General features: G+C 38.3%; 1 protein-coding gene across 1 annotated transcript in view; it reads right to left on the bottom strand.

The window, feature by feature from the left end:
• Positions 1 to 482: 482 nt before the first annotated feature.
• The window catches only part of VWA3A (von Willebrand factor A domain containing 3A), a 31047-nt gene continuing 6270 nt past the window's right edge, over positions 483 to 25259 (bottom strand). Inside the window, exons 10-34 of the mRNA XM_058849971.1 lie at positions 24285 to 24390; positions 23824 to 23889; positions 23246 to 23371; positions 22214 to 22352; positions 22020 to 22123; positions 21705 to 21785; positions 16175 to 16269; positions 15152 to 15271; positions 14279 to 14353; positions 13459 to 13603; positions 12340 to 12538; positions 11821 to 11891; positions 10682 to 10840; positions 9236 to 9326; positions 8087 to 8197; positions 7607 to 7704; positions 7298 to 7450; positions 6672 to 6780; positions 5832 to 5976; positions 5214 to 5358; positions 4027 to 4178; positions 3645 to 3771; positions 2973 to 3070; positions 2541 to 2604; positions 483 to 1309 (exon numbers count right to left, since the gene is read on the bottom strand). Of these exons, the coding sequence (XP_058705954.1) occupies positions 1304 to 1309; positions 2541 to 2604; positions 2973 to 3070; positions 3645 to 3771; positions 4027 to 4178; positions 5214 to 5358; positions 5832 to 5976; positions 6672 to 6780; positions 7298 to 7450; positions 7607 to 7704; positions 8087 to 8197; positions 9236 to 9326; positions 10682 to 10840; positions 11821 to 11891; positions 12340 to 12538; positions 13459 to 13603; positions 14279 to 14353; positions 15152 to 15271; positions 16175 to 16269; positions 21705 to 21785; positions 22020 to 22123; positions 22214 to 22352; positions 23246 to 23371; positions 23824 to 23889; positions 24285 to 24390 (2785 nt within the window). The 3' untranslated portion in view covers positions 483 to 1303. The remainder of the gene's footprint in view (positions 1310 to 2540; positions 2605 to 2972; positions 3071 to 3644; positions 3772 to 4026; positions 4179 to 5213; positions 5359 to 5831; positions 5977 to 6671; positions 6781 to 7297; positions 7451 to 7606; positions 7705 to 8086; positions 8198 to 9235; positions 9327 to 10681; positions 10841 to 11820; positions 11892 to 12339; positions 12539 to 13458; positions 13604 to 14278; positions 14354 to 15151; positions 15272 to 16174; positions 16270 to 21704; positions 21786 to 22019; positions 22124 to 22213; positions 22353 to 23245; positions 23372 to 23823; positions 23890 to 24284; positions 24391 to 25259) is intronic.

The following is a 25259-nucleotide window of genomic DNA, read 5'->3' as shown; positions in this document are numbered from 1 at the left end:
TACCTGGATTTACTGTTTTAACATTTCTGTTAGTACAAATCCCCATTTTATCAGTGATCATCATCTATACCCCAAAGAGAAATGTAACCAATCCTATTAATTTACAATTAACATTTTCATATCAAATCATCTCAGCAGTTACACACATCCACAAATAAAATCACAGAAAGTGATGCATAGCACAAAGCATCAGTTTAACTGCAGCGTTCTAGTAAAGGCTGGCACTAGCATGGAAGGCAGGAGTCACCTGGTTCAGAGCATACAACACTAAATAGATACATTTATGACAGAATTTTTAATTCTCTATAGAGACAAAAGAGACAAAGGGACAGAAAAGACACAATCTCCCATATCACAGCATATCCAGTGGCACTCAGGAGATGCAGATGGCTCCTGAATAAATGCAGATCAAGTATCTTAATTTTGAAGTATGAATCCATTTTTATTATATTTCATTTATTAAACACCTGAGATGAACTTCTAATCCTCTAAAAAACAACAGTGACCATCTCCAAATACTAGTGAGCTATCATTACAAAAATCAGTAAAAACCAAGTAAATTTCTACTGATACTAGCAAACATATTTTTAATCTTTCTAGACAGGAAATATGTAAGAACAGAACTGCTCAGAAGACAGGCAGTGTCCGGTTATACAAACACAACCAGGCTACATCAGCAACAGGGTGTTACTTTCTTGCATGTATGGTAATTTCTGAGTCATCATCCAGAGCTGAAATAATTATTAGCAAAACTTCTTTGTGCAAAAACATGAATTACAAGCTTCGTTTTCTGCATTAAGGTTATTTCTTGGACTTGCTATGCAAAACTGGCATAAAGAATTCTCCTCCTAATATCACAGCCATCTGTCTCATCTGCTAGTGATAATAAGCACCAGTAAAGAATTCTCAAACCAACAGACAAAAAAGGCAATTTAGACATACCAGCAACTAACTGAAGAAATTATTGATACAATGCAGTAAAAGAGAAACAGAAGTTATGACCCTGTGTAACTACTGATCCATACACTTTTACAATTTGTATTAGCAATATTGAAAACTATCCTCTACTTATATTTAAACTTCATAGAGTTCGGGGCTTGATTTACTTTGTATCCTGCAAAATCTCCAAGTGGAGTCAATGCAGCACTTATCATCTGCAACTTCTTGTCTTGCCAACAGTTGTGACAACAAAGAAAAAACCTTTTCTTTCTGCTTGAAGCTGGAAGGTGTGAGCACACTTTGAAAAGAAGCAGGTTAATGGTATGATTCCAAATCTCTTCAGCACCTTTTCTTCGTCTAAAATTTAATCCTACAAGTGAAGCACATGAATACTTTTTAAAATACAACTCAAAATATATAAAATCCATGGGCTCAGTGTCACCACTGACAAAATAGTAATGGAAAAACAGTGCAACTTAAACTGAAAGTAATCAGGTTTCCTTACTTCAATGTTTGATGGGGCTACAGTGCTATGCACTTTCTTGAGAATTTTAACAGGAATGTCTTCCTATACACTTCACCAGCAATACAGTTTTCCTTGGAACAATGAGATACAGAGATAGTTGTGGAACACCAGCCTTTACCTCTGCATGCCTGTAACAACTTCCTTGCTCCTATGGGATGTATTCATATCTGCTCCCTCTCCAAGCATCTCTCGTGAGTGATCAGCTCTTAAATGCTGAATTCTGCAGACTCAGCCACACTCTGACACACTCTTGCACACCAGACTCCAGGTGTCCTCTCTCCATGAACCAGGCATTCTTCACCAGCAGGGTGGACTGGATTTCTTTATATTCTTATTTGAATGACTGGGCAATGTTTTTGAACCAAAATACAAACTACAGCTATAGAAACAAGGATTTTTAAAAACTCAGTCTTGCTCTGTATCAGCCTTACACAATTTCTTGATGAATATCTTGGCAGGCCAAGGTTCTCTAGCGCAAGTCTGCAGTTGTCTGTGTGTCCATTTTTTCCTCAAACAACTCTGACAAAGGCTTCTGTCTTGTTTAACTGTGAGAAAGTACTTCCACCCAGTAATTTCTCTTTTCCTGTGGATTTTACTTTGCCAATTTAAAGCAGCAGGTTGTCTCTGTGAGAGGTTCAGTATGCCCAGCTGCCTCTCCCACTACTCTGTAATGATAGTCCCATGTCTGTTGAGGATGCTTTTGATATTAGTGGGGTCTTTTTTCAGTCAGTCTTGTTCATTTAACAGATAAACCATGCAGCCCATGCCACAATTATTATTACAGCCATTACATCTGGTTCTAACCCTCTAATGTGCTTAACTGCTTGCTACACCATTAGTAACTACAAATACACATCTGCCTTGCTCTTTTCACCCCAAACAGTTTTCTTTGAGCTGTTCTTTGGTTATACGGGGTTTTACTCTGGACTATCTCAGCTAAGAACTAAAATCATTACAAATGTTTCCAACTTTCGGAAAAGTCACTGCTACAAACGAATATTTAATAAAATATTACCCTTCTACTGAAATACATGAACTATACATAAGCTATGATGTAAATGAGGTGACTGTTTACCTGAACACTTTTTTGAAAGCCAGAGTCATCTTTTTGGTTTGTGTTCCATTTTTCAAGCAATAATCTGTTTGAAAGAAAAACAAACCCTAAAGAATTACAGCAGCTTTTCACAGAGGCATAGAACACCTTGGAGTCTTTGTTTAGCCCTGATCTTAGGTGACTTTTCCATGTGGAGGTATAATGCATTTTAAAGGTCTTTTGCAGGTACTTTTGCCTGCCATTCCTATTGAACTGGTGCTTTCTGGCTCTGGATTGGCAGCTAGGAAGGGTAACAGTGAAGAAACATATGGGTCAATACAATTTAATTGTCCTTCACTCCTATCCTAGACAATTCTCTAGGTCTATTTTTTTATATAACAGACATTGGGAGTCAGATATTCTTGTCTTCATTCCACTAAATAATAAATACAAAGACTCTTGATAAATACTCACCTCCAAGATTTTGCCTGTTTTAAGAAACTTCTAGCTTTTGCTACTTCTTGAGTAAGTTTCTTTAAATCATCTCCTTCAAAGTAAGGGAAAACTGGATTCTGAAAACATAGTTAAAATATTTTAACTTGCACCTATTTGTTATTTTCTGTTTCATCAACTTTATTAACTGATCCTAAGCTCTAAATTTCCCTACTTGCAGAGGAGGTCTTGGTCTAGTGGTCCTCTACTAGAGGAGAGCAGAGCAGAGCAAGCCTGACTGAACCTGGTTCTACTCAGTAACATTGCTCTGCTGTGGCAATGCCTGAGGTCTCATGCCGGAGGACTGATGTGCTAAGTGCCGTATAAGGATTTTACAATTAAATGAAACACAAGATGGCAAGGATAAGAAGACAGTAAAAGCTGAAGTTAGCTTAAAAACCACATGCAGACACATGATACATTTTTTACTTCTCTTTCAAAACCTATATTGCACTGTGTATTCCTTTCATGGGCTTGGGCACACCACCAAGGCAGTTAGCAGAAAGGCAAAACTATGATTTCTGGTTTTGGTTTCAATATGAAATATCCTAGAAATTTTGTATTATTTTTTTTCATTCTTCTTTTTTAAATTATGTTTCTCTACTGATGAACTAAGTTGCAATGAAACAAAACAAAACAATTTATTTAACGTACATCTTCATCATCCAGCCCCTCTGTCAATATTCTGTGTGCTGCTAATTGTCCATCTTCACCTCCAGAACTGCAGTGGAAGCGCCCTCCTGTTTGGGAAGCAAGCTTCTTCAGGAATTCAACAGCTCCTCTGTTAGCATAAAGTAGAAAGTTTTTATGAAAATTATTTGCCAAAAGCAACAGCAAAAGAATTTCTAAGAACTCCTCAAAAATATGACATCAAAGCAAATAGATTGGAGGACATAATTATAAATTCCTGTATAAAATGTGGTAATTACCTGTGTCAGAAAAACCTTCCCTGTTACCATCTTGCCAGCACAGACCTCTGACAATAAATAAAGTAGTTATTTTAAGAGATTTTTTTTTCTTGAGAAGTATCATATACCTGTCTGCACAGCTAAAACAAATGGTGTGGATTTTAATGTCTTGTTTCTTTATCAATCTTTCAATTTCTTTCAAAATCAGACTGCAACTGGTGTCTGGTTTTCCATCAGTCAATAGATACAGTGCCTCTACACCTTGGAAACTGAGAGCCTTCTGAAAAGCAGAAAATAAGCTTAAGTAATCTGTACATTTATATGAAAAGTTATACTTCGGAACAAAAATACCATTCCAGTGATTTAAGATAGTTGTATATTTGCCTCATCATTAATCAACTTAGTTTTGTCTTTTCATTTTCATTCATTAGGGAAGGAGATCAAGGATATAAATTTGAAGATTTAAGTAGATAATTTGTAGTATAAGACAACATATTTATAAGCAGGACATTGCCAAAAATTGACTTTCTGATAAAAGAAGATTAACTGGTTTTGGAGAACTACTGACAAAAGATTTTTACATCATATTTTATGGTAGTTAAAGGTGTTTAATGTCTGAAAATCAGACTCACTAGGACTTGAATGAGTATTATGAAAATTTGCTGCAGTAATTGACTCAGTGGATATCTTTGTACTACACACGTGCCTCGCAGCTCTACAGGACTTCAGTCATGATGAATGCCGTAACATTTATAGAGAGATTGTGAAAGGATGTCTGGAAGAAGGATTGTTCATTAAAAACAACATTTCTTTTTTGATTCCTATTTTAAGTCTCGTGAAATTTCAAGTTCAATTTTAAGTTATTATTACTAGTTGATTTCTACACTGAGAATTTTTATAGGAGAAAAGTTTCTTTACTTGTTACTAAAGTTCAAGAATTGTACTCAAAACCCATAAAATTCCAACAAACACTGCTTATTTAAAATTGAGTTTAGGTCAGAGTAACATATTACAGCCACAGTTGTACATAAACATCACTTTGAGCAACTGGCTATTTTCCCTCTCCAGTATTCTCTGAACACAAATATTAACAAAACTATTGATATTTGGCTGTTTTTAAAAAAAACTTAGTATGAGCAACTAATATGAGTATCTATGAGCCCTGGGGCCAGAAACAGTGACTTGATTTCTAAGCTGTTCAGTGATTTGCATATAAAGATGTTGTACACTTGGGCACAACAATTTTCCTAGAATGTCACAATGCAAGTGTTTTACCACAAGACAGGATGTGTTCTCCAAGCTGTGGCACACCAACCTGTAAAGCTGCAAGGATGCAGGAGTTCCCATGAGCATGGCATGTGGAAGCCCACTGCACAGCATCATGGCAGCTTTCATCAGTTGCCTCTACAAGATGCTCTTTCCAACTCTCTATATTTTCTGCAAATCTCAGCAGGTTAAACCTGAGGAGAAAGATGACCCACAACATTGAACCCTAACCAATACAACAAGTCACTTTGGATATGACAGTTTTAAAATAAGTAAATATATAAATTTTTTTTAAAAAATAAACCAAACATTAAAAAAAAACAAACCCAAGCAAACCCCCTATCAAAGAGTCTAGTATTGGATGAAGATCTTCAGCCTTGGTAGAGTCAAAAAGCATATCTTCCTTTTCATGAACAGAAAGTCTATGGGAATGCTGAGCCTAAGAGGGTAAACAGCATCAGCCTACAGCAGAAGCTCAGGTCTTAAGCATTTAGAACTTAAAACTGGTAAAACAACAGAAAAAGCAGTTCTTGTTACATGCACATTATACTCTAACATACAATAATTACTGAAATTGTGTTTCAGTGCTGTATTACTATAATTATTAAGCAATCTGATTACATAATAATGAGTGCAGATTTCAGTCTTTATCAGTAATTCACCATACCTGACTTCATTTTTTCTCAGCTGTTCCCAGATAAGGGAGGTAAGTTCTTTCATGACGGATGGCAAATATGAGCCCATGGAACCAGATGTATCAATCAAAACACAGACATTTGCTTCTAAAATGGTACCAAACAATCTTCGGCTTCCTGAGCCAGAACATTAAAACTAATTAAGAGTTATTACATAGGCTTATTTTATTGAGCATAATGTAAATCATCAGTCTTTAGGGGGAATTCTGGGCACATTTCTACATAATTAAGTCTAATCTACGTGGCAATTAGGTAGTTGAAAGCTTAACAATAGAAAAGTCTTCGGCCATTTCAAAACTAGCACTATTAAGCATTAATTACTAGCTAATTGTAGGAACTTGCACTAAATAATTTGGAGCTCCTTTAGAACTCAGCAAAAAATTGAACTGTTTCCCAACAAAGATCTTTATGAGCAGCAGAGAGATCAAAATATTCTTCACCAATAGTGATGTTGAGATTCTAAGCAGGGCACATTCTTAGCAAAACATGCAGAAAACCTAATTTTGCTTGTATATGTTACTGTATGTATTCTGTTGATGTTGAAAAATTCTGCTCTGAATTCAGGAACACATAACAACTAAAAATGAATTATTTGTCAGCAAGTGAGATGTTTATCAGCTGCACAGATGCTGAATTCTCTTGTATTCACAAAAATAAGTTTTAAACTTCCAATGAAATTCAAGACAGAGAACCTTTATTCACATTGGAGGTTCAGATTCACATTCAGATCTATTTTACCAGAAATAGCACACAAGAAGGTTTATGTATATATTGAAGTTGTGCTTTACAGAAAAGCAGAGGCACACCAATACCTGAGAGAAGCCACTGCACTCTCTGGATATAGCGCTGCAGCACCTTCTCCAGTTGTTCTGTGTAGGTTTCCAGCTCTTTAGGGTGAAACTGCAGATGTTTCACAACCCCCTGAAAAAATTCAGTTTGTGCAAGAGCATCTTACTTGAGGAAATCTGAGCTCAGCTGCTATATATGCAATGATGGTATTGGACACCAGGGAGATTTTTGTCTTTACATCTATGAAATATGGTAAGAAAAATTCTGTGACTCTGCTGCTTGCACTTAACTTTCTGTGCTTCTCTCCAGTCATTACACAAACTGAAACAATCAAGATCCAACATTTTTCCAGTTTCCACTCACACATGATTTTGAAAAGTTTTATTTAAATTTTAAAAATGACTTTTCCTACTGTATGAGCAGAGGCGATGCTACACATTCTAAAGAACATGCAGTTTGGACTCCAAACATGCTAAATGTTTTTTTGTGGCGAATAAAAGACCTTCTCTAGCTTGATAGTGGAAGTATGATTCAGAAAGAACAGGGCAGAGTGGAGAGAACATCATACTAGAAAGCCATAAACATCAATCAACATTCACTAAACAAAGCTTTTCAATAATGTGGGTACGTGACATCTGCAAATACCTACATTGATTTCTGCACTTGGGAAGATAGAACAGTATTTTGCTGATACTTTCTTGTGCAGAGACTGCACAGTTTTCTTCTGGTGGGTACAGCCTGGACCAAACATCAGTCTGGGCAATTCCAGTTTAAGCTTTTTAATACTGTACTTGGTCAGCCACTTGTAAGACAAACAAATAGAGCAATTGATTGTTGGCAAATATTAGAAAAGTTTAAGTAATAAGCAATAACACATTGTACAGAATCACAATTAACATTTACATTAATTCAGATGGACAGTTCCAAAATGGCAATTTAATAGTAAGGAGAAAAATACCTCTTTGCTTGAACAGATTTCCTCATTCTCTGGCAATATGACAGAGCAAACAGATTTTCTTATGCACACTGCCTTTGGATACTTCTGATATATTGTACCTATTTAAGAAACAAACAAAGTACCTTAAAGATTCACTTATTTTAAATAAATTGTCACTTCAAGAAATTCTGAACCAAATCTTCTGTCATCAACTAAACCATGTTCACAGCGCCTTTCCTTGGAGCACCTTTGACCAAAAGATCCCAAGGGACTTTACAAAAGAAAAACCCTTTAAAAAAAAAACAAAACAAAACACACAGGCAAAAAGTGCCACCCACCTGCACCCAAAGTAAAAATCCTTACCACTATTTGGTAAATGAAACTCTCTCCCACTCACTGCTCAAAGCATACCGGTTATCAGTGACTTATCATCCTGCCAGTTTTATAATAGAAGTGCTGATAAGAAAAGGGCTTCACCCATCCCATCCTGATAACACATACCCACATTTCTTCCTTCTTCAGTGTAAAATACAGACACAGAAAGCTCTGGCTGCTTCCTGGGTTTGTGCTTTCCTTTATTCTCAGTCTGAGGCTGTTCTTTTACTGTTTGTGCTACAAGTAATAACAGATTTAAAAAACCCATTAATTTAGCTCATCTGGATAAAACTCTTACGTGAGAAGAATTCAACTCTGTTCTTCGTTTCATATTTTCCTATTACCACAATTAAAAATGCTTCATTTTCTTTGATACTGATTAACAAAAATCATATTATAGCACTACTTAAGAAACTTTAATAGAAATGAAACCTTTACAAATATAGAAATTACAATCAGGAAGGATGTCACAGGAGTTAGTCTGAAAAAAATTGGGGGTTTGAACAAGCACAGTATTTGCTGGAGGCAACCAGTTAACTTTGTAGAGAGGACCTCAGATGCAAATATGAATCCAGATGTGTAAACACTGCTACATATCAATATCGGTAGATTTGAAGACTAAAACTTAATTTAAAGAAAAATAAATTGCAAATGTTAGCAATGATACAAAGAAAAAACACAGGTTAAAAAAATGGAGGAGAAATGAATTGGGCTTTAAAGGACCACCAGTAACTGGAATCAGTTTAAGAGCTTTTCATGTACCAGAAGCAGTTGGAAGAATCAGCACTTCAGACAACCTGACACTGGTGTTGTATTTTCCTTCATTACTAGATCATAAATACATCTAGTGGAACAGCATATTAATTAAAATGGGATCTAACAGATTTAGTGGCAATGTATACATTGAACTAAAAACATAATAAATGTCTGAACTGCTGAGCCTTATGGCTTCAGGTATTGAACACAGTGGGGTTCTGCTTTCCATCAGACACATTTGACGTTTCCTGATAAAGGTCAGGTATTCAATCCTAGGACCTGGAAATCACAGCTGTGCAGAGTTCCTTCCTTGCACAGTGTAGAAGCAAACAAGATAAATAACAGCTAAAACTCATCCCAAAGGAATTCCAAAACAAGTACGATGGTTCCTATAAATCCGATTAAAGATTACAATTTCAGGCGTTTCTAAAATCTTAATTTAAATCTCTAATTTAAATACTGTCTTTTAAGCAAAACCCAAACGAAACTGAAGACAAAAAGTCCCTAATCCATACAGACCTGGTGGAATTCCTGCTTTGGTGCTAGGAGGACGCCATGCTAGTACTCTTACAGGAATATTTCTCTCTGCACCATGGTTGTCTTTAACATCCTTAAGCACCTTTAATAACAAAAAAATAAATGTAAAAAGTGTTTTAGCCAGATTGTAACTGCATGATTCTAATCTGGAACTATGCTTCTTTATTCTGTAATTCCTGCTTTATTCTAGCTTTGACTAATCCACAGACTGTCATGACAACACATTAATTTGCAGTTTCTTGCTGGGTTAAGTAACTAATTGCTCTGTTTTAATTATCTTGCCAATATCATCTGCTACCATAAACCTGAAGACTAACATCTACATGGAGAGGAGTTTGGACCATCTTTTGCCACCTGAAGGAGCAGTCTAATATGGTAATGGCCTTGCTTTATAGAATGCAGTATTTAGTATCTTCATTTTAATGACTATTGAAAATCTAGTGCTGACACCAGTAATTTCTCCTTTGGGTTTGGCTTATCCCTCTAGGGGCTGAGCAGTCTGCTAAACAACACATGCACTTGTTTAACCCTACTGTAGGACAAGACTTGCTGTGACACTGAGCCTTCAAGCAACTGACATCTAATTTAACACACAGCTCTACTATAAATATCACCAAACATCTACAGACAACCCCGTACCCGTTTCCTACAGGTTTAATCCCTGCAAAACTACACTCTATTGTTATCTCTGAGTAATTAGTTTCTCCTGCATTTGTGACGAGGTGTTGAGAACATGTCACCTTTGACAAAACAGCCTGGAAAACCTACAAAGCCTTTGCAATATTCCCACGCCTACATTCCCATTTCCTACGTTCCCACACCTACAATGCCGTTCCCATTTCAAAGATGAGACCTGAAAGTTCCAGTAAGCACTGGCCCTTTATGCATATTACAGATGTACACACCTACTCAAAACAGACATATGCACAGTTAAAATGAACAAACACTGGCAAAATCCCAAGGGATTCTGTAGTGCAGCTCCATGGAAATAAGCACAGCAGCCAGGAAACAAATCCTGAATCCTGTTCTTGTTTTATGATGGCTCTCTGTGAAGCCAGACATGCTACTGAGCTGCAGCTGTCTCATCTGTAAATGAGCAGAACATCATAATATCCTTCTAGAAGGACTTGCAAAATAGATGTAATTTGGTAAAGCACATTTCTGCTTTATCTTTTAAGGTCAGAGGAAGGACTATTTAGACACCTTTTGACAAGACAGTGTGGTTCCATGATAATTAATTACTTAGTATGATGCACTTTTTGGTATATGTAGCATTTTGAATGCAAATATAAATTCGAAGTACTATCACAGTGCTGCTCTTATTTCTTCAAATTTTCATCTGAGCACTTCTCTCACCAAGAGGAGTATCCAATAACTCAGCAGGATCTTTAATTAACACAGTATATTAAAGATGGGACCATTTCAAACCATTCTAGCCAGACTCACAGCTGTGGGTTTAGGAGATGGCACCTTCTGTGTTTTTTTTCTCTCACTCCTCATAAGCACATTTGAGTCTCCTTCTGGTGTGATGGGTTTCACAGACTGATTTACTGAGCGTTGCTTTAAGGACTCCACTAGGAATGCACACTGAAATGGAAATCCACATTGATTAGTAATTCATATACATGGAATTTAAGGAAATGATATTTCAAAGACAGGTATTTTGTATCTACTACTATAATAATAAATAAAATTCCTATCTGATAATGCTTAACACCTCTTACTGAACAGAAACCATTGAGTGCTTGCTCAAACTCACTGTATGGAAATCCTTCCTGCTCTGGGCAAACAGACTAATCCAAAAGGCAGCAGTGCATATAGACCAAGGCTAGAACAATGTGGAGGATGGTGAAACAAGTGTATACAACTGTTAAATGATAACTAATTATTTTAAGGTGTCATTGAATAGCCACCAGCTCTTTTAAAGAAGTCCAACTTTTGTGACTCAGACTTGCATCCAACAGGGTACTCAGCCCACTGGACAAGGTTCTTACTGCAGATCTCTTTCTATTCACACTTTTATAAGAAACAGCCACCACACTGCCAGGCTGGCTATACTGCCTCAGTTATTCTGTTAGATATCTTTGGAAAAAAGTCATGTGCATGGAATATGGTGAGATACAGTCTAGTTCTACACTCTCAGTACACTTGAGAAAACACCTGTTTCAGAACAAAACCACTGTGCTAATGACAAGCCCTCCCTATCCTGGGACTTACAAGAATGTAGCATTATTCATTTGCATGTAACATATATAACTTTATTATAATGAAGAATTAATTTATTTGAAAAGAATTCATCACAGGATTGGCAAAAAACAGGAGAATCACTCGAACTGTAAACTTGTATTTGGTATGGAATCATGGCTACCCCAACACCAGTCACTGCAGTGCTATTGTACAACTAGTTTCTATTCCATATTTACTCTATGGTCACTATTCTCACACTCTAGAACATTCCTACTCATCATAGAATGGTTTTGTTCAAGCTCCTGAATTGTCAGCTGAACAAACAGTGTTGAATTTTTTAAGGAAGAAATGTAATTTTAAAAGTTCTATGTAATTCATACCTTTTGGGAGTAGTTCTTTGCTTTTTCCATTTCAGATATAATACTAGTAATATCATCACTTTCAAAAATACCTGATAATCAAATATATTCTAATTAGCACAGGTTTTTTAAGGTGTACAAAGTAAGGATTTTCTAAAATATACAACGATTTGTATGACATGCTAAATACCAATACAGAGAACCAAAAAACCTTTGTTTCCTGCAAGCCTAATCATCTGGACTTACCATATCAATAACTATATTTTAAAGTGTCTTTAAAAAGGCTACCAGAAAATAGTGAATTCAAATAGAAAAAAAAAAACAACAACAAACAAATTCCTTAATTAAGGCTGCATTATAATATTCTGCAATGTGATTGAAAGTCCCAATAAAACTATGACCTGTGTTTATATATCAGTGCTAGTACAGCATCAGCATATCTTAAAAGAAGAAAACTACTTGGTTTGGGAGTTAAAATCATTAATGACTATTATTTCATTAATGAAAAAGAAGTATGTGTTGACTTTCCTTTGCTCATACCTGCTTCTCCAAACCAGTGAAACCTTCCACTGGCTGCCTGAACAATTTCTTTAAAAGCACAGGCAGTTTCCCTTGGGTTGGCGTAGCGGGCTGGAATAATCCCACTGGAGTCAGTGCCCTCTGTTACACTGAACAGGCAGACATGGAGCCAGAAATCAAAACCTCCACAAACCTCAGCCACATAAGCACTGATTGTGTGCTGTAAGAGAGAGGAAAAAGAAACATCAGGGGTGAGCCTTTACCTCAGACAAGCTACCATCTACTCCAGTGGTTCCTGACTGATGTACAAATCCTCAAATCCTCCCAGCTGGAGCAGTTCAGCACAGGAACCTACCCTGAGTAGTCCAATGCCTCCTCAGTCCATGCAGACACACAATTGGCACTATTGCTGGCTACAGTGGCAACAGCTCTACTGCAGGCCAGAGGTGAGCTGGGGTAGATTTGGGAACCAAAGGCAGACATCGTGGACATCAATTTAGCAGTGCACTGAAGCAAGGTAGGGATGAAACTGTCCATCTGTCCCTCATTTTCTTGTCAACCAAACAGGCTTTAATAATTTCTTAGGTCTGCCCAGAATTTCCAGAGGTTTGGTAACAAAAGCAGGAGACACCTCACTGCACACATGTAAAAACTCGAGGCTTAATAGCCACAGAGCACATTCACTATAAACATAGATCCAAGCAAGGGATTACTGGGATAAAAACAGGAACTGTTTCTACATAGCATGCTACGGAGCTCCACTGGAAAATTATTTGTGTCTTTGTTCCCATGAACTGTACAGAAATGAAAGATTACAAAAATCAGCTTGTTCAAATTCAGAAATCTGAAGCAAAATTATGTCCAGAGCTGAAGTGGGAAAGGAATCCTAAAAGCACATCTTGAATTTTCTATAATTCACACACAATAATTGCTACTCCAACACATGACTAACAATTGCAGAAATGGAAGCTTGGGATCCCCACAGTTGTGCTGCCTTAGGTATGTAAAGGAGAATATTCTGCCAATGAACTGTGATGACTGGCCACAAGGGGAAAAACAAGTTGGGGAAAAAGAGAAAAAGAAAGTTGATACTATTTTTGATAGGAACTTAAGAGGCAAATTGCCTGTGATGACACTCACTGTTTCCTGATCAGGTATTCCAGTAGTCAGCAGGTAGAGTCCCTGTGATTTGTGTTTATCTTTGTCTTTGAAGTCAACTTCCACAGCTCTTCTGAGTGCACTCATGAAATTCCTACTGCCCTTGCACTCCAAACTCAACACCCACCTAAACCAAGATGTTTACAGTTCAAAGAGTGAAGAAACAAAACCTCTTGTTTCTGCTCAAAGTAATATAGAGAACTAAGTATCTTAAATAACACTGCACTGGAGTCTAAAATTTTTGAAAATGACAGGGAGCAGATCCAGATTATATAACAAATTGTTTGTTCTGGTTTCTGTATTGCCAGCATGGCAAACTACTTTTAAAGTAAGATACAATGCATAAAAAGGAAAGAATTCTCTCCTTATTTTATGTGGAAAAATATTAATATAGTAGAACTTACAGAAACAGAAATAAAGCCAGAGGTACAGTGAGAACACAGTGTGACTCCACAAACAGAAACCTGGGATTTTTTTTCCAAAGCATGTGGGAAAAACGCTGTTGTTTAGCTCTCACATCCCAGTTGTATTTGAAGCAGTTTTCAATTCTTCATGTAACATCTTTACTCCTTACACAGACATTTTTGTATCTGTGTACATATATATTAGATATACATATGAAATACAAAGTCACCAAGCTTATTAACTTTTACAATGCTGTCTTCACAAGAAACCACTATGAACAAGCAGTGTGAAACATGTCAGCCTATTTATATAATATGGTAAACTTATACAATTTTTTAGATTGTTTGCAATTTTTCTCTGTGAAATTCACATACATGGGATAATTATTTGATCCTACCTCCAAGCCTTTTCTAAGTTTTCTGGTTGGGAAGGACACAGTTCCTGTTGCCAAGGCACAATATCACTCCCAAATCTTTCACAGAAAGATTACAGCAATTAATTTTCAGATTACAGTTTAGAGCAAGCAAAAAGATAAAATAAATTTACTGAAGAAGAAAAATCTCATTGGGATATTATAGTCATAAAACAGCCCAATGCCAGCTATTTTCTATTTCAAACCATTTAATTATCCACATTTATCCATCACCCAAGGTTTGTTTGATTTTCTTTCCTTAACAGGATCCTACATGAGCTGGGAAAAGCTCAGTGAAAAAGGAACTCCATCCCACAGCTGCTGCCTATATCTCTCTTGTGAGATAAGGGCTCTGTTCTCACACCATGTTAGGAACTCCAAGAGCTGCTGGCTTTTACTTTTACCTGCGAGACACCTGCCCAGCAGTTGCTTAGCAGTTGTGCCTGCCAGTGCTGAGTACAGAATTTTAACACTGTAATATTTAACACTTTAACAGTATTGGAGTTACTGTAAAATTTAAAGGGTGCTCTCAGTTATGGTACCTGAGACATCAAAATCCTCTTTTGGTTAGTTTTTGACAGGTGAATTAATACTGTTATGAACGATACAGCAGGATGAGTATTTGTTACAGGTATGATGCAATCAGTTCAAGTGACCCTCACCCAAACCAGTGATTTTTAATTACTAATCTGATTCATGAACTCACACAATAAGGACCAATCAGTGCCAGTCTTGCAAATACTTCACTAAAAACATTAAATACTAAAATATGCCTATTAGTAACTACAAGCTCTCAGCATACTTCTTTCATTGCAATGCATTACAGTTATTTTAAAAGACTCTTAAATAGCTACTTACGCTATAATATTGAAGTAATCCTTATTTGACATTTGTTCCTCAAGTAAAAGTCGCAAAGAATGTTGGATAAGAGTGATATAGGTAGAGTTTGTCACTGATATATCAACAAGTATAACCACCCTATATAAAAATATGATATTCATTAAAAAAAAGAAGCAACTTATCTAATTATGTATTCTTGTCTTTAGTGCGCTCTAACTTGTCAGGGAAAGTACCTTCTACCTATGTATCAAAATGTATAAACACTGAATCCGTATTTAGGAAAAGTTCTGCAAAACATTAGGTAGCTTTAAAAAAAATAGTAACAGTAATGAAACTTCAGTCTTTCCTAAACTATGGAATTATCAGGGTCCTGGCTACTTGTAGTGCTATAAGGGCTGCTGAACTCCAAACAGGTCTTCCTCTTTCTCTGTACTTGAGTATCTAAAGCCCTCCTGAAATGTGTGGATGTTTGCCAGCAAGGAGTTGATGGATGGTTCAGTCCTTTCCCAGCCAACACTCCAGGAACATATGGAATATTACTCCAAAGACAAATGGTTAAGGTTTTTCTCAGCTCATCAGTACCAGAGGGGTTGCTCAGGTATGGACTGTCTGATGCTATCAAGCACGTCACCTGCTTAGAGAAAAGTGTTGATGATGAGCTGCTCAGCACGGTCAGTTTTAAGTCTTGCTTGCATAGACAATGCAGGATAGCCACAGTTAATGGACAGGCATGATTTGGGAGCAGTAGTTTTGAAAAGACCCACAGGTGTGATGGGCAGTTGGTGGGATCTGAGCTGCCAGCACAACACAGTGGCCAGATAAACTAATTCAGTCCTAATCAATGAGCAAGAAAACCTCTAGTAACAGGGGTCTCAGCTACCTTCCTTTTGTCTCAAACTCTATATTCAAGGTTTGTAAACAGGAAAAAGAGCAAATGTGCAATTGAAGTTGAGGCCTCAGACAAGATGTAAATAAACATGGTCCTCAAATACATTAAGGCTTCAAACCCCACAAAAAAAAACCCAAAATCAAATACAATACCTTCTTTCACAAACACTTCCCCATATTCTTCTGCTAGCAACAGACAGCCAGTCAATTCGTTTCTCATAGATTCTTACCATTTCAGCAAGGATTTTCTATGCATAAATAAAGAAAATTTATGTTAAAAATAAAAAGTTCAAGTCTTTTATTGTCAAATTCTTAATACAGAAATAACAGCATAGTAATGAAAAAAAATATTTTCATTCATTTAGATAGTGACATTTCATTTTTAGTACAGATATAAGAACACAGACCATGAAAAGAACATACAGTGAAAAAAAAAGCAGAAAAGAATCTAGAGGCCAGTATCTCCACTTTTCCTCTTGCCACCATGTTCAAAATAGTGTTCAGGCATATCAAGAAAAAAAAAAAAGAGCTCTAAGAGTTTTTATAAGCTTACACTTTCTTCAACAACATTTTTAGGCAGTGTTCATCACAAAACACATAATTTAACATAAACACAATATTCTCAAACATGTGTAATTCTTTAACAGTGTCAATTTGATATCAAAGTATCAAATTTGTCCCAACTCTATATACCATGACCTTTCCAAGTATATATAGGTATTAAATGAGGGCATATCAAGCTAGAAAAGGGCACTGAACTCAGAACTATAATTTAGCATGCTTTTGGAGCACAAAATGCAAGCATCTACCAGTGAGCAAGGCGCCACAGAAGCTGATTTTCACTTCAGCCACTTCACACTCTCCATTTGGTCTGGCTGTAGAGTTCCACAGACTTCACATCACTCCCACTGTAATGAATTGTTTTCCCTGCCTGGAAATATTCCCATAGCCTTTTGTGAGGACTGCCAGTGAAGTGGGAAAGAAAAAGGACTGACAGACAACTATATAGCAAACCCTGGTTTCAAACATCCCCAGCTTCTCTTTGATTAAATCCATCCCATTCTCTGATGATCTGCATTCTGATTGTTATAAATACACTCGAGAGAGTGTTAAAGTTTAATCAAAGAAAAGTTTTATTAATTGTAGCAAGCAAGCAATAAGCAAAACACAGCGCTGGACAGCTGGGAAGCGATCCCGCTTCGCCGCGGCCGTGCTTCCGTTTTCCGTGTGTCCTCTTTTAATCGGTCCGGCTCTCCGATGACGTGTCCTTTCTCGGGTATTTCTGCGCCCGCGTCTCTAGCTGTTAGGGATCTTCTTCTACTTTATCTTCCTTAACCTTTCTTCACTGTTCTCTTTAAAGGCTTAGCTCAGTAACTTTCTGGAATTCAAGGAATCTTAGCAAGGCCATAATAATTATACAAGCGTCAGTAACAACCTTCAATATAATCTTGATTTTACAGAACATAGCATTACAGAGTATCGTATCTGCATGTTTAGTCGAACAAAAGGGCCTCTGTTTATCACACCTACCCTAACCCTTCTCATCCCAAATTTTTTGGTGTTCTAGGCCCAAATATTTGGGGTTTTTATTTTCAGTGTTTGGGGTTCCAGGCCCAATTTTTTGGGGTTCTCATCACAAATTTTTGGGGTTCCAGGCCCAAATTTTTGGGGTTTTTATTTTCAGTGTTTGGGGTTTCAGGCCCAAATTTTTGGTGTTCTCATCCCAAATTTTTGGGGTTCCAGGCCCAAATTTTTGGGGTTCCTACCCTAACCCTTCTCATCCCAAATTTTTGGGCTTTTAGACACAGAATTTTCCAGGTTACATACTCCGTTTTTTTAGTTCTAGACTCGGAGTTCTGGGGTTCCAGACACAGAATTTTCAAGGTTCCATACTCAGGTTTTGGGGTTCTAGGCTTGGGGGTTTCGGGGTTCCAGACTCGGAATTTGGGGTCCCAGACTCGGGTTTAGGGGTTCTAGACTCAAGTTTCGAGGTTCTAGACTCGAATCTTGGGGTTCTAGGTTCGGGTTCTAGAGTCGCGTTTTAGGGGCCTAGATCCGGTTCTAGGGTTCTAGATCAGGTTCTAAGGTTCTAGATCAAGTTCTAGATCGGGTTCTAGGGTTCTAGATCCGGTTCTAGATCCGGTTCTAGGGTTCTAGATCGGGTTCTAGATCGGGTTCTAGGGTTCTAGATCCGGTTCCAGATCGGGTTCTAGTTCGGGTTCTAGATCGGGTTCTAGGGTTCTAGATCGGGTTCTAGGGTTCTAGATCCGGTTCTAGACTCAGGTTCTCGGGTTCTAGACTCGGGTTTGGGGGTTCTAGACTGTATAGTTTTTGGGGGGGTTCAGGGCCAAATTTTTGGGGTTCCAGGCCCAAATTTTTGGGTTTTTTATCTTCAATTTTTGGGGTTCCAGGCCCAAATTTTTGGGGTTCTCTACCCTAACCCTCATCATCCCAAATTTTTGGGGTTCTCATCCCAAATTTTTGGTGTTCTCGGCCCAAATTTTTGGGGTTCCAGGCTCAAATTTTTGGGTTCCTACCCTAAACCTTCTCATCCCATATTTTCTGGGGTTCCAGGCCCAAATATTTGGGGCTCTCATCCCAAATTTTTGGGGTTCCTACCCTAACCCATCTCATCCCAAATTTTTGGGGTTCCAGGCCCAAATTTTTAGGGTTCTCATCCCAAATTTTTGGGGTTCCTACCCTAACCCTATTCATCCCAAATTTTTGGGGTCCCATCCCAAATTTTTGGGGTTCCTACCCTAACTCTTCTCATCCCAAATTTTTTGGGTTCCAGGCATAAGTTTTTAGGGTTCCACGCTCAAGTTTTTGGGGTTCCTACCCTAACCCTTCTCATCCCAAATTTTTGGGGCTCCCATCCCAGATTTTGGGGTTCTCATCCCAAATTGGATGCTGCCAAAGCCCTTGGAGCTGCCGTTCCCAGCGGCGCGAGCTCGGGAAGCTCAGCCTGAGCACAAAGGCATGGATACAGCCCCAGGAATGCCATCAGGATCCCGGGAAAATGGGGAGAGGAGACAGGAAAAGGGAATCAGGGACCCTGGGACAGAGGGAAAGGGATGAGGGAACGGGAGAGGGGATGGGAAGAGATTCCTGCTGCAACCGGGGGGAAATCCATCGAAATTCCCTCTGAAATGGGGGAAATCAGTGAAATTCCCAGTGAAATGGGGGAAATCCAGTGAAATTCCCACTGAAACAGGAAATCCAGAGAAATTCCCAATGAAATGGGGGAAAATCCATTGAAATTCCCTCTGAAATGGGGGAAATCCAGAGAAATTCCCACCGGAATGGGGGAAATCCATTGAAATTCCTCCCAGCATTTGGACATCGCTTCTTTGGACTTCCAAAAATTCCCCGAAAAGCCCAGCGGGGTTTGGGATCTGGGGCTGTGCTGGGCGCAGGGAGGAGGAATTCCCGGGATTGCTCCAGGTAAGATCCAGCTGATTTCCAGCTGCCACCGCTGGAATCCCAAATCCTGGGAATTCCAGGGATCCCGGCCCTTTCCCACCCCACAAATCCCGGGATTTGCAGCTGGGCTGTGCCCGCAGCTGGGGCCGGATCCCAGGAATCGGGAGATTCCCTCTGGAATTCGGCTCCAATTCCCTCAGCTCCAGCCCGGGAGTGGGAAAAGGGAGGAAAAACTTCCCCAAATCCATGAAATCCGCGGGAGAGGATGGAAACCTCCAAAGCGATGACGCCACCGGCCTGGAAGAGCTCAGCCTCCCCCGTGTCCCACCCCTGGGATTAACTAATTAATTAATTGGATTAATTAGCCGGATTAATCACAGCTGAGGCAGCGCTGGGACCGATCCCGTTTTTCACCTGGAAAATCCATCCCTGCCTTTATCCCAGCACCGCTCGGGGGGGAGGAAAATTTCTTTTCCAGCCCGGAAAATTCCATATTTTTCCCACGGAATTGGGGTTTTTCCCTGCCCTGCTGGGGGCTCCTGTCCCCCCCAGAGGGTGCCCGGGATTTGGATGTTTTTCCCCAAGAAAATTCCCAAGATTTTCCCTGAATTCCCAGCTCAGGGAGCCACCAGGCCTCGGACAGATGTTTTCCATAAATAACCAAACAAGGAGCGCACGGCAACAGGGAAAGCAGATCCAATTAGGCCGGAGGAATTCTCTGGAAAAGGGCTGCGCTTTCATTATCAAAATACCAGATTTTACCTCTGGATTTCAGGGTTTTTTTCCCAGAAAAAACCTGGCAGGGAGTGTGTCCCTCTCTCCCTAAATCCCGGCCCAATCTCCTCATCCCAACCCCTCAGAAAAGAGATCGGGAACAACTGAGCCAAAAAAAATCAACAAAATAAAAGCAGGGAGAAAAGGCTTTTGCCAAGGGGAGGGGAAAAGCCCCGGAATTCGCTGGATTTCCTTCCTTCCTTTCCTTCCTTTCCTTCCTTTCCTTCCTTTCCTTCCTTTCCTTCCTTTCCTTCCCCCTTCCACCCTTCTCTAGTTTTTGGGGTTCTAGACTCTGTTTTGAGGTTCCAGGCCCAAATTCTTGGGGTTCCTACCCTAACCCTTCTCATCCCAAATTTTTGGGGTTCCACGCCCAAATTTTTGGCGTTCTCATCCCAAATTTTTGGGGTTCCAGGCCCAAATTTTTGGGGTCCCTACCCTAACCCTTCTCATCCCAAATTTTTTGGCTTTCCAGGCCCAAATTTTTGGGGATTTTATTTTCAGTGTTTGCGGTTCCAGGCCCAATTTTTTGGGGTTCTCATCACAAATTTTTGGGGTTCCAGGCCCAAATTTTTGGGGTCCCTACCCTAACCCTTCTCATCCCAATTTTTTTGGCTTTCCAGGCCCAAATTTTTGGGGTTTTTATCTTCAATTTTTGTGGTTCCAGGCCCAATTTTTTGGGGTTCCAGGCCAAAATTTTTGGGGTTCCAGGCCCAAATTGTTGGGGTTCCTACCCTAACCCTATTCATCCTAAATTTTTGGGGTCCCAGGCCCAAATTTTTGGTGTTCTCATCCCAAATTTTTGGGCATCCTACCCTAACCCTTCTCATCCCAAATTTTTGGGGTTCCAGGCCCAAATTTTTGGGGTCCCTACTGTGATAAACAGAGGCCCTTTTGTTTGACTAAACATGCAGATACGATACTCTGTAATGCTATGTTCTGTAAAATCAAGATTATATTGAAGGTTGTTACTGACGCTTGTATAATTATTATGGCCTTGCTAAGATTCCTTGAATTCCAGAAAGTTACTGAGCTAAGCCTTTAAAGAGAACAGTGAAGAAAGGTTAAGGAAGATAAAGTAGAAGAAGATCCCTAACAGCTAGAGACGCGGGCGCAGAAATACCCGAGAAAGGACACGTCATCGGAGAGCCGGACCGATTAAAAGAGGACACACGGAAAACGGAAGCACGGCCGCGGCGAAGCGGGATCGCTTCCCGGCTGTCCAGCGCTGTGTTTTGCTTATTGCTTGCTTGCTACAATTAATAAAACTTTTCTTTGATTAAACTTTAACACTCTCTCGAGTGTATTTATAACAAGATCTAGCAGAAAATCCTCAAGAATCACTACTGCCTGTAAGAATTCCAGTGGCTGCAGACTTACATGGACAGCTGTCTGCACATGAATCCCCACAGTACTTAGCTAACAATTAGGAGGATTAATTAGATGGTAGTCTAGCCCTGCCAAGGCCACATCATGATAGACAACTCACCTGATAGTTGTACAATACTGGAAGGTCAACATGGATATTTTTTACAGTTCCATCATACCACTCAAACTGTATCATCACTTTCTAGAAGGATAAATAGAGTTAACTGTTTAGAGAGCTCAACATAAGATAGACTAACATGGAATTTTTTCCTGAGTCATTCTTAAGAATGACATTAAGTATTTGAGTTGAATCTGTGATTGAAATTTCAGCCAACTTAATTTCAGGCAACTTAAAGTACTGATTTAAATTAGAAAAATGTAGCAGTATAAAGAAAAAAACTCCACAAACCCAGGGAAAATGTTTCTCATCACTTGCCTCATGTAGAGTTGATGATACTGTTTTTTTAAGAACAGGTATAAAATTTTCCACAGGAGAGAAAGCATTGGGAGCCAGAACTTGATAAAGGTCTAATTTTTTAGCTATAGGAAGAAAAAAAATACATTAAATAAAACACATATTCTGTCTTTAATTCATATTTCATATCTGTTAAGCTTTTCCTTCTGTGGTACCTTTCAGTCCATATGTCTTTAACCAGTCTGCTGAGGTTTTGGCCAGGATGCCTGGTGTTTGAATAACTAATGGTCCTTTATTCTTTGGAGGCTTTGGGAAGAAGTTGGAAGGTGCTGTATTTACAAACGCTGTGGAAACCTAAAATGGATTTCAAGAAAAGCTCTTGCAAGTTTTAGCATAATTTATTTTTACTCTCAATTCAAAATATCCAACATGGAATCCTGGTGAACATAATTAAAACTAAAGTGCTCGGATTCCAACAAACGAAATGCTTTGAAAATAGCTATCATTGGTCCTCCTAAAAATGGGCTTTTACTGGGGATATAGAATCTTCTAAATAATTTCAGAGTGACTTCTGCTCCATAGGTAGTCTACACAGTAACTATGAAGTTGGAAGAGAGAAAAAAAAATGTACAGCATAGGAAGGTTGAGGGGAAAAATAATGAGAAATTTTATTCAAAAATAACTACTTTGCCTCCTGTCTGGAATGTCTCAGGTCAGATGACCAGCTACACAAGAATATGTAATGTGAGCTTTCAGCCCTGCTTTCGGATCAGACTCGTCTACATCACACAAGTACCTACAATGGTTGTGACAGAGAACAGACTATTTCACTAACAAAAAAATTCCTCCCAGACTTGTATAACAGTGCTACCAAGACAAGCCCTTATAAGTCTGCAATAGGTTTAAATGTCCAACTAAATCACACAGGAGTATCTTTTCACCAGTTTAAAGGACTGATGGAACTTCATCTATATGATTGTGCATAGAGTTAGGCTAGTGCTTCTTAGATTCCCATTATGGTCACAGGACAATGCTCTTTTTATGGATTTTGGAGAACATTTAGCAAAGTATCTCCTTTGCTGATTTTGTTCTTAATTTGCTCTTACGAAGGATGTTCAATAGAGAATATTCAAAGTTCACATATCAAAATACCTGATCCATCACACTATTTTTTTTCATATTGTGGACACTAAAAAATTTCTAACCTTAATTATTCAAAATACATCTGAAAATAAAGAGATACATACATCTGCTTTTTTACTACCAAGCAAGCTACCAACTCTTCTTTGAAAAGTCTGTTTGATGCTCTTGAGTAGGTCCTTAGCCTTCTGGGATTCCTGAAGTAGCAGATGAAAATCACTGCTATCAAAATTCTGCAATTATAAAAACAAAGTAAGTTAACTACTGCTCAAACTGCAACTGAAGGCAGCTCTCTTACTTTACTGTGCAAACATCAATACAAGACTGCCAGGCATAGCAGAATTGACTATAAATGTATCTAATGCTCTGCATATAAATTAGTAATCATTTATAAACAAGGCATTACATTATAACTTTGAATCACTCTACAGTAAGCCACTGCTTTTATCAGCAATAAATCAGTAAACAATAACTGCAAAATTTATTGCAGTTTTAGGAAATGTTTTCAGTTGCAGAAAGAATTAACCACAGGTTTATTGAGCACATCCTCAGCACCAATTTATTGAGACTTTCAGCACCAATTCTTGCTATCAATTTCTACTCAGGTGATAATTATTTTACTTTCTCAAAGTGAAAAATCATCAAAAAGAGAGAAAAACGCTTTGTCTCTCTTCCTGTCACCTACCTCTCCCTTGGAAGAGTAGCAATGGTAACGGCCTCTTACAGCTTCTGCTAGGTTCTTTAGAACTGCCTACACATAAAAAAGGGAAAAGAAACAGTTACTTTGATTTGATAGTCTCTTTTGATAATGTGGGTTTTTGGTATTCAGTTCTCAGTAGAGACAGAAAAATGGTTTTTGAGATATTGTAGTAAGAAAGCCAAAATAATTGTTTCCATCATTTGCTTACCAGTCTTGTTTTAATATGGCTGAAAAATTAACTCAGTAAAGCAAGTTACAAGATGATGCTCCAAACAATTTCTTCATGTGTGCAAATCTGCTCTGAAGAGAATACAACACTCTTGAATTCAAGAACTCTAATGATTAGGTTAGCTTCCCCACAGGGTTATGAGAGAAGGCATTACAGCTGAATAAGAAAAGAAATGACAGGGCACTTCAGGAAGTTAAGTATTAACACAATTACTTACAAGAGAAGCAGGGTTGCAATCATATGTAACAATGTGAATCTGTACTTTTCTCCCCAGTGTACACTGCTGAGCATAATCACATAGTATTTCAAAAGACTGATCAGGGCTGATTAAAAAAAGCAAAGAAAAAAGATCTTAAAAATGGCAGTAATCAAATGGGGGGAAAAAGTCCATACTGAAGAAGACATGGAAGAAAAGCTGGGAAAGAAACAATAAATAATGGGAATTATTGAGGTATTTAGCATTATCATGCTTTTGGAGGAACCTTCTCTCCCTCTTTCAAGCATTACTGAGATGTCACCACTGTAGTTTGGGTCTGTCCTGAAAATCTGAATGATAACAAACTCGCTAGGATTCTATTCCCATTCATAACAAATGTTTTGAAGTATCCCCTGCTAGCCCTGAAAGCTAAAAATCGGGAGCTGTGGCTTTGGCTGCTGTGATAGAAAACCTTTCAACTCTGGTATGAAAGGATACCCTCTGTTTCCAAAGGCACCAAAGAAAGTAAAACTTTGCTTGGTGTTTAGAACTTAGTGTCCTACACAGCTTTCATTTCCTAAGCTCTGATGGCTAGTAAAAACCTTTCCTTCCAGCTACAATTCTGCCAGGGACAGAAATTAAAGATTTTTTCACTTCTATTTTCTGTTCAGAGCAGATCTAAGCAAAACCTGGAACCTTCTAATCAACACTGTGTGTTCATTAAGTTGTCTGAAATTTAAGTTCAATTACTCTGAGTATCAATCTTGCCAAGCTTACACCATCCCTTTTTGCACATTTAAAATAAAATACAATTAATAAACTAGGAGTAAAGTAACACTCCTAGAATCCTTATTATAGTCTTTTCCTCGTAATCCCAACTCCAATATTGCAATTTTCAAGTTATGACAGTAGAACTGAAGAATTTAAGTCCATAATTTATATAATCTCATCTGGTTTCATTTCTTTAATCACACATTTTAAGTTCCCTATCAGCAC

The sequence above is a fragment of the Poecile atricapillus genome, chromosome 14 (assembly GCF_030490865.1).
Source record: "Poecile atricapillus isolate bPoeAtr1 chromosome 14, bPoeAtr1.hap1, whole genome shotgun sequence".
Classification (NCBI taxonomy): domain Eukaryota; kingdom Metazoa; phylum Chordata; class Aves; order Passeriformes; family Paridae; genus Poecile; species Poecile atricapillus.
This window is presented reverse-complemented; position numbering and strand designations above follow the sequence as displayed.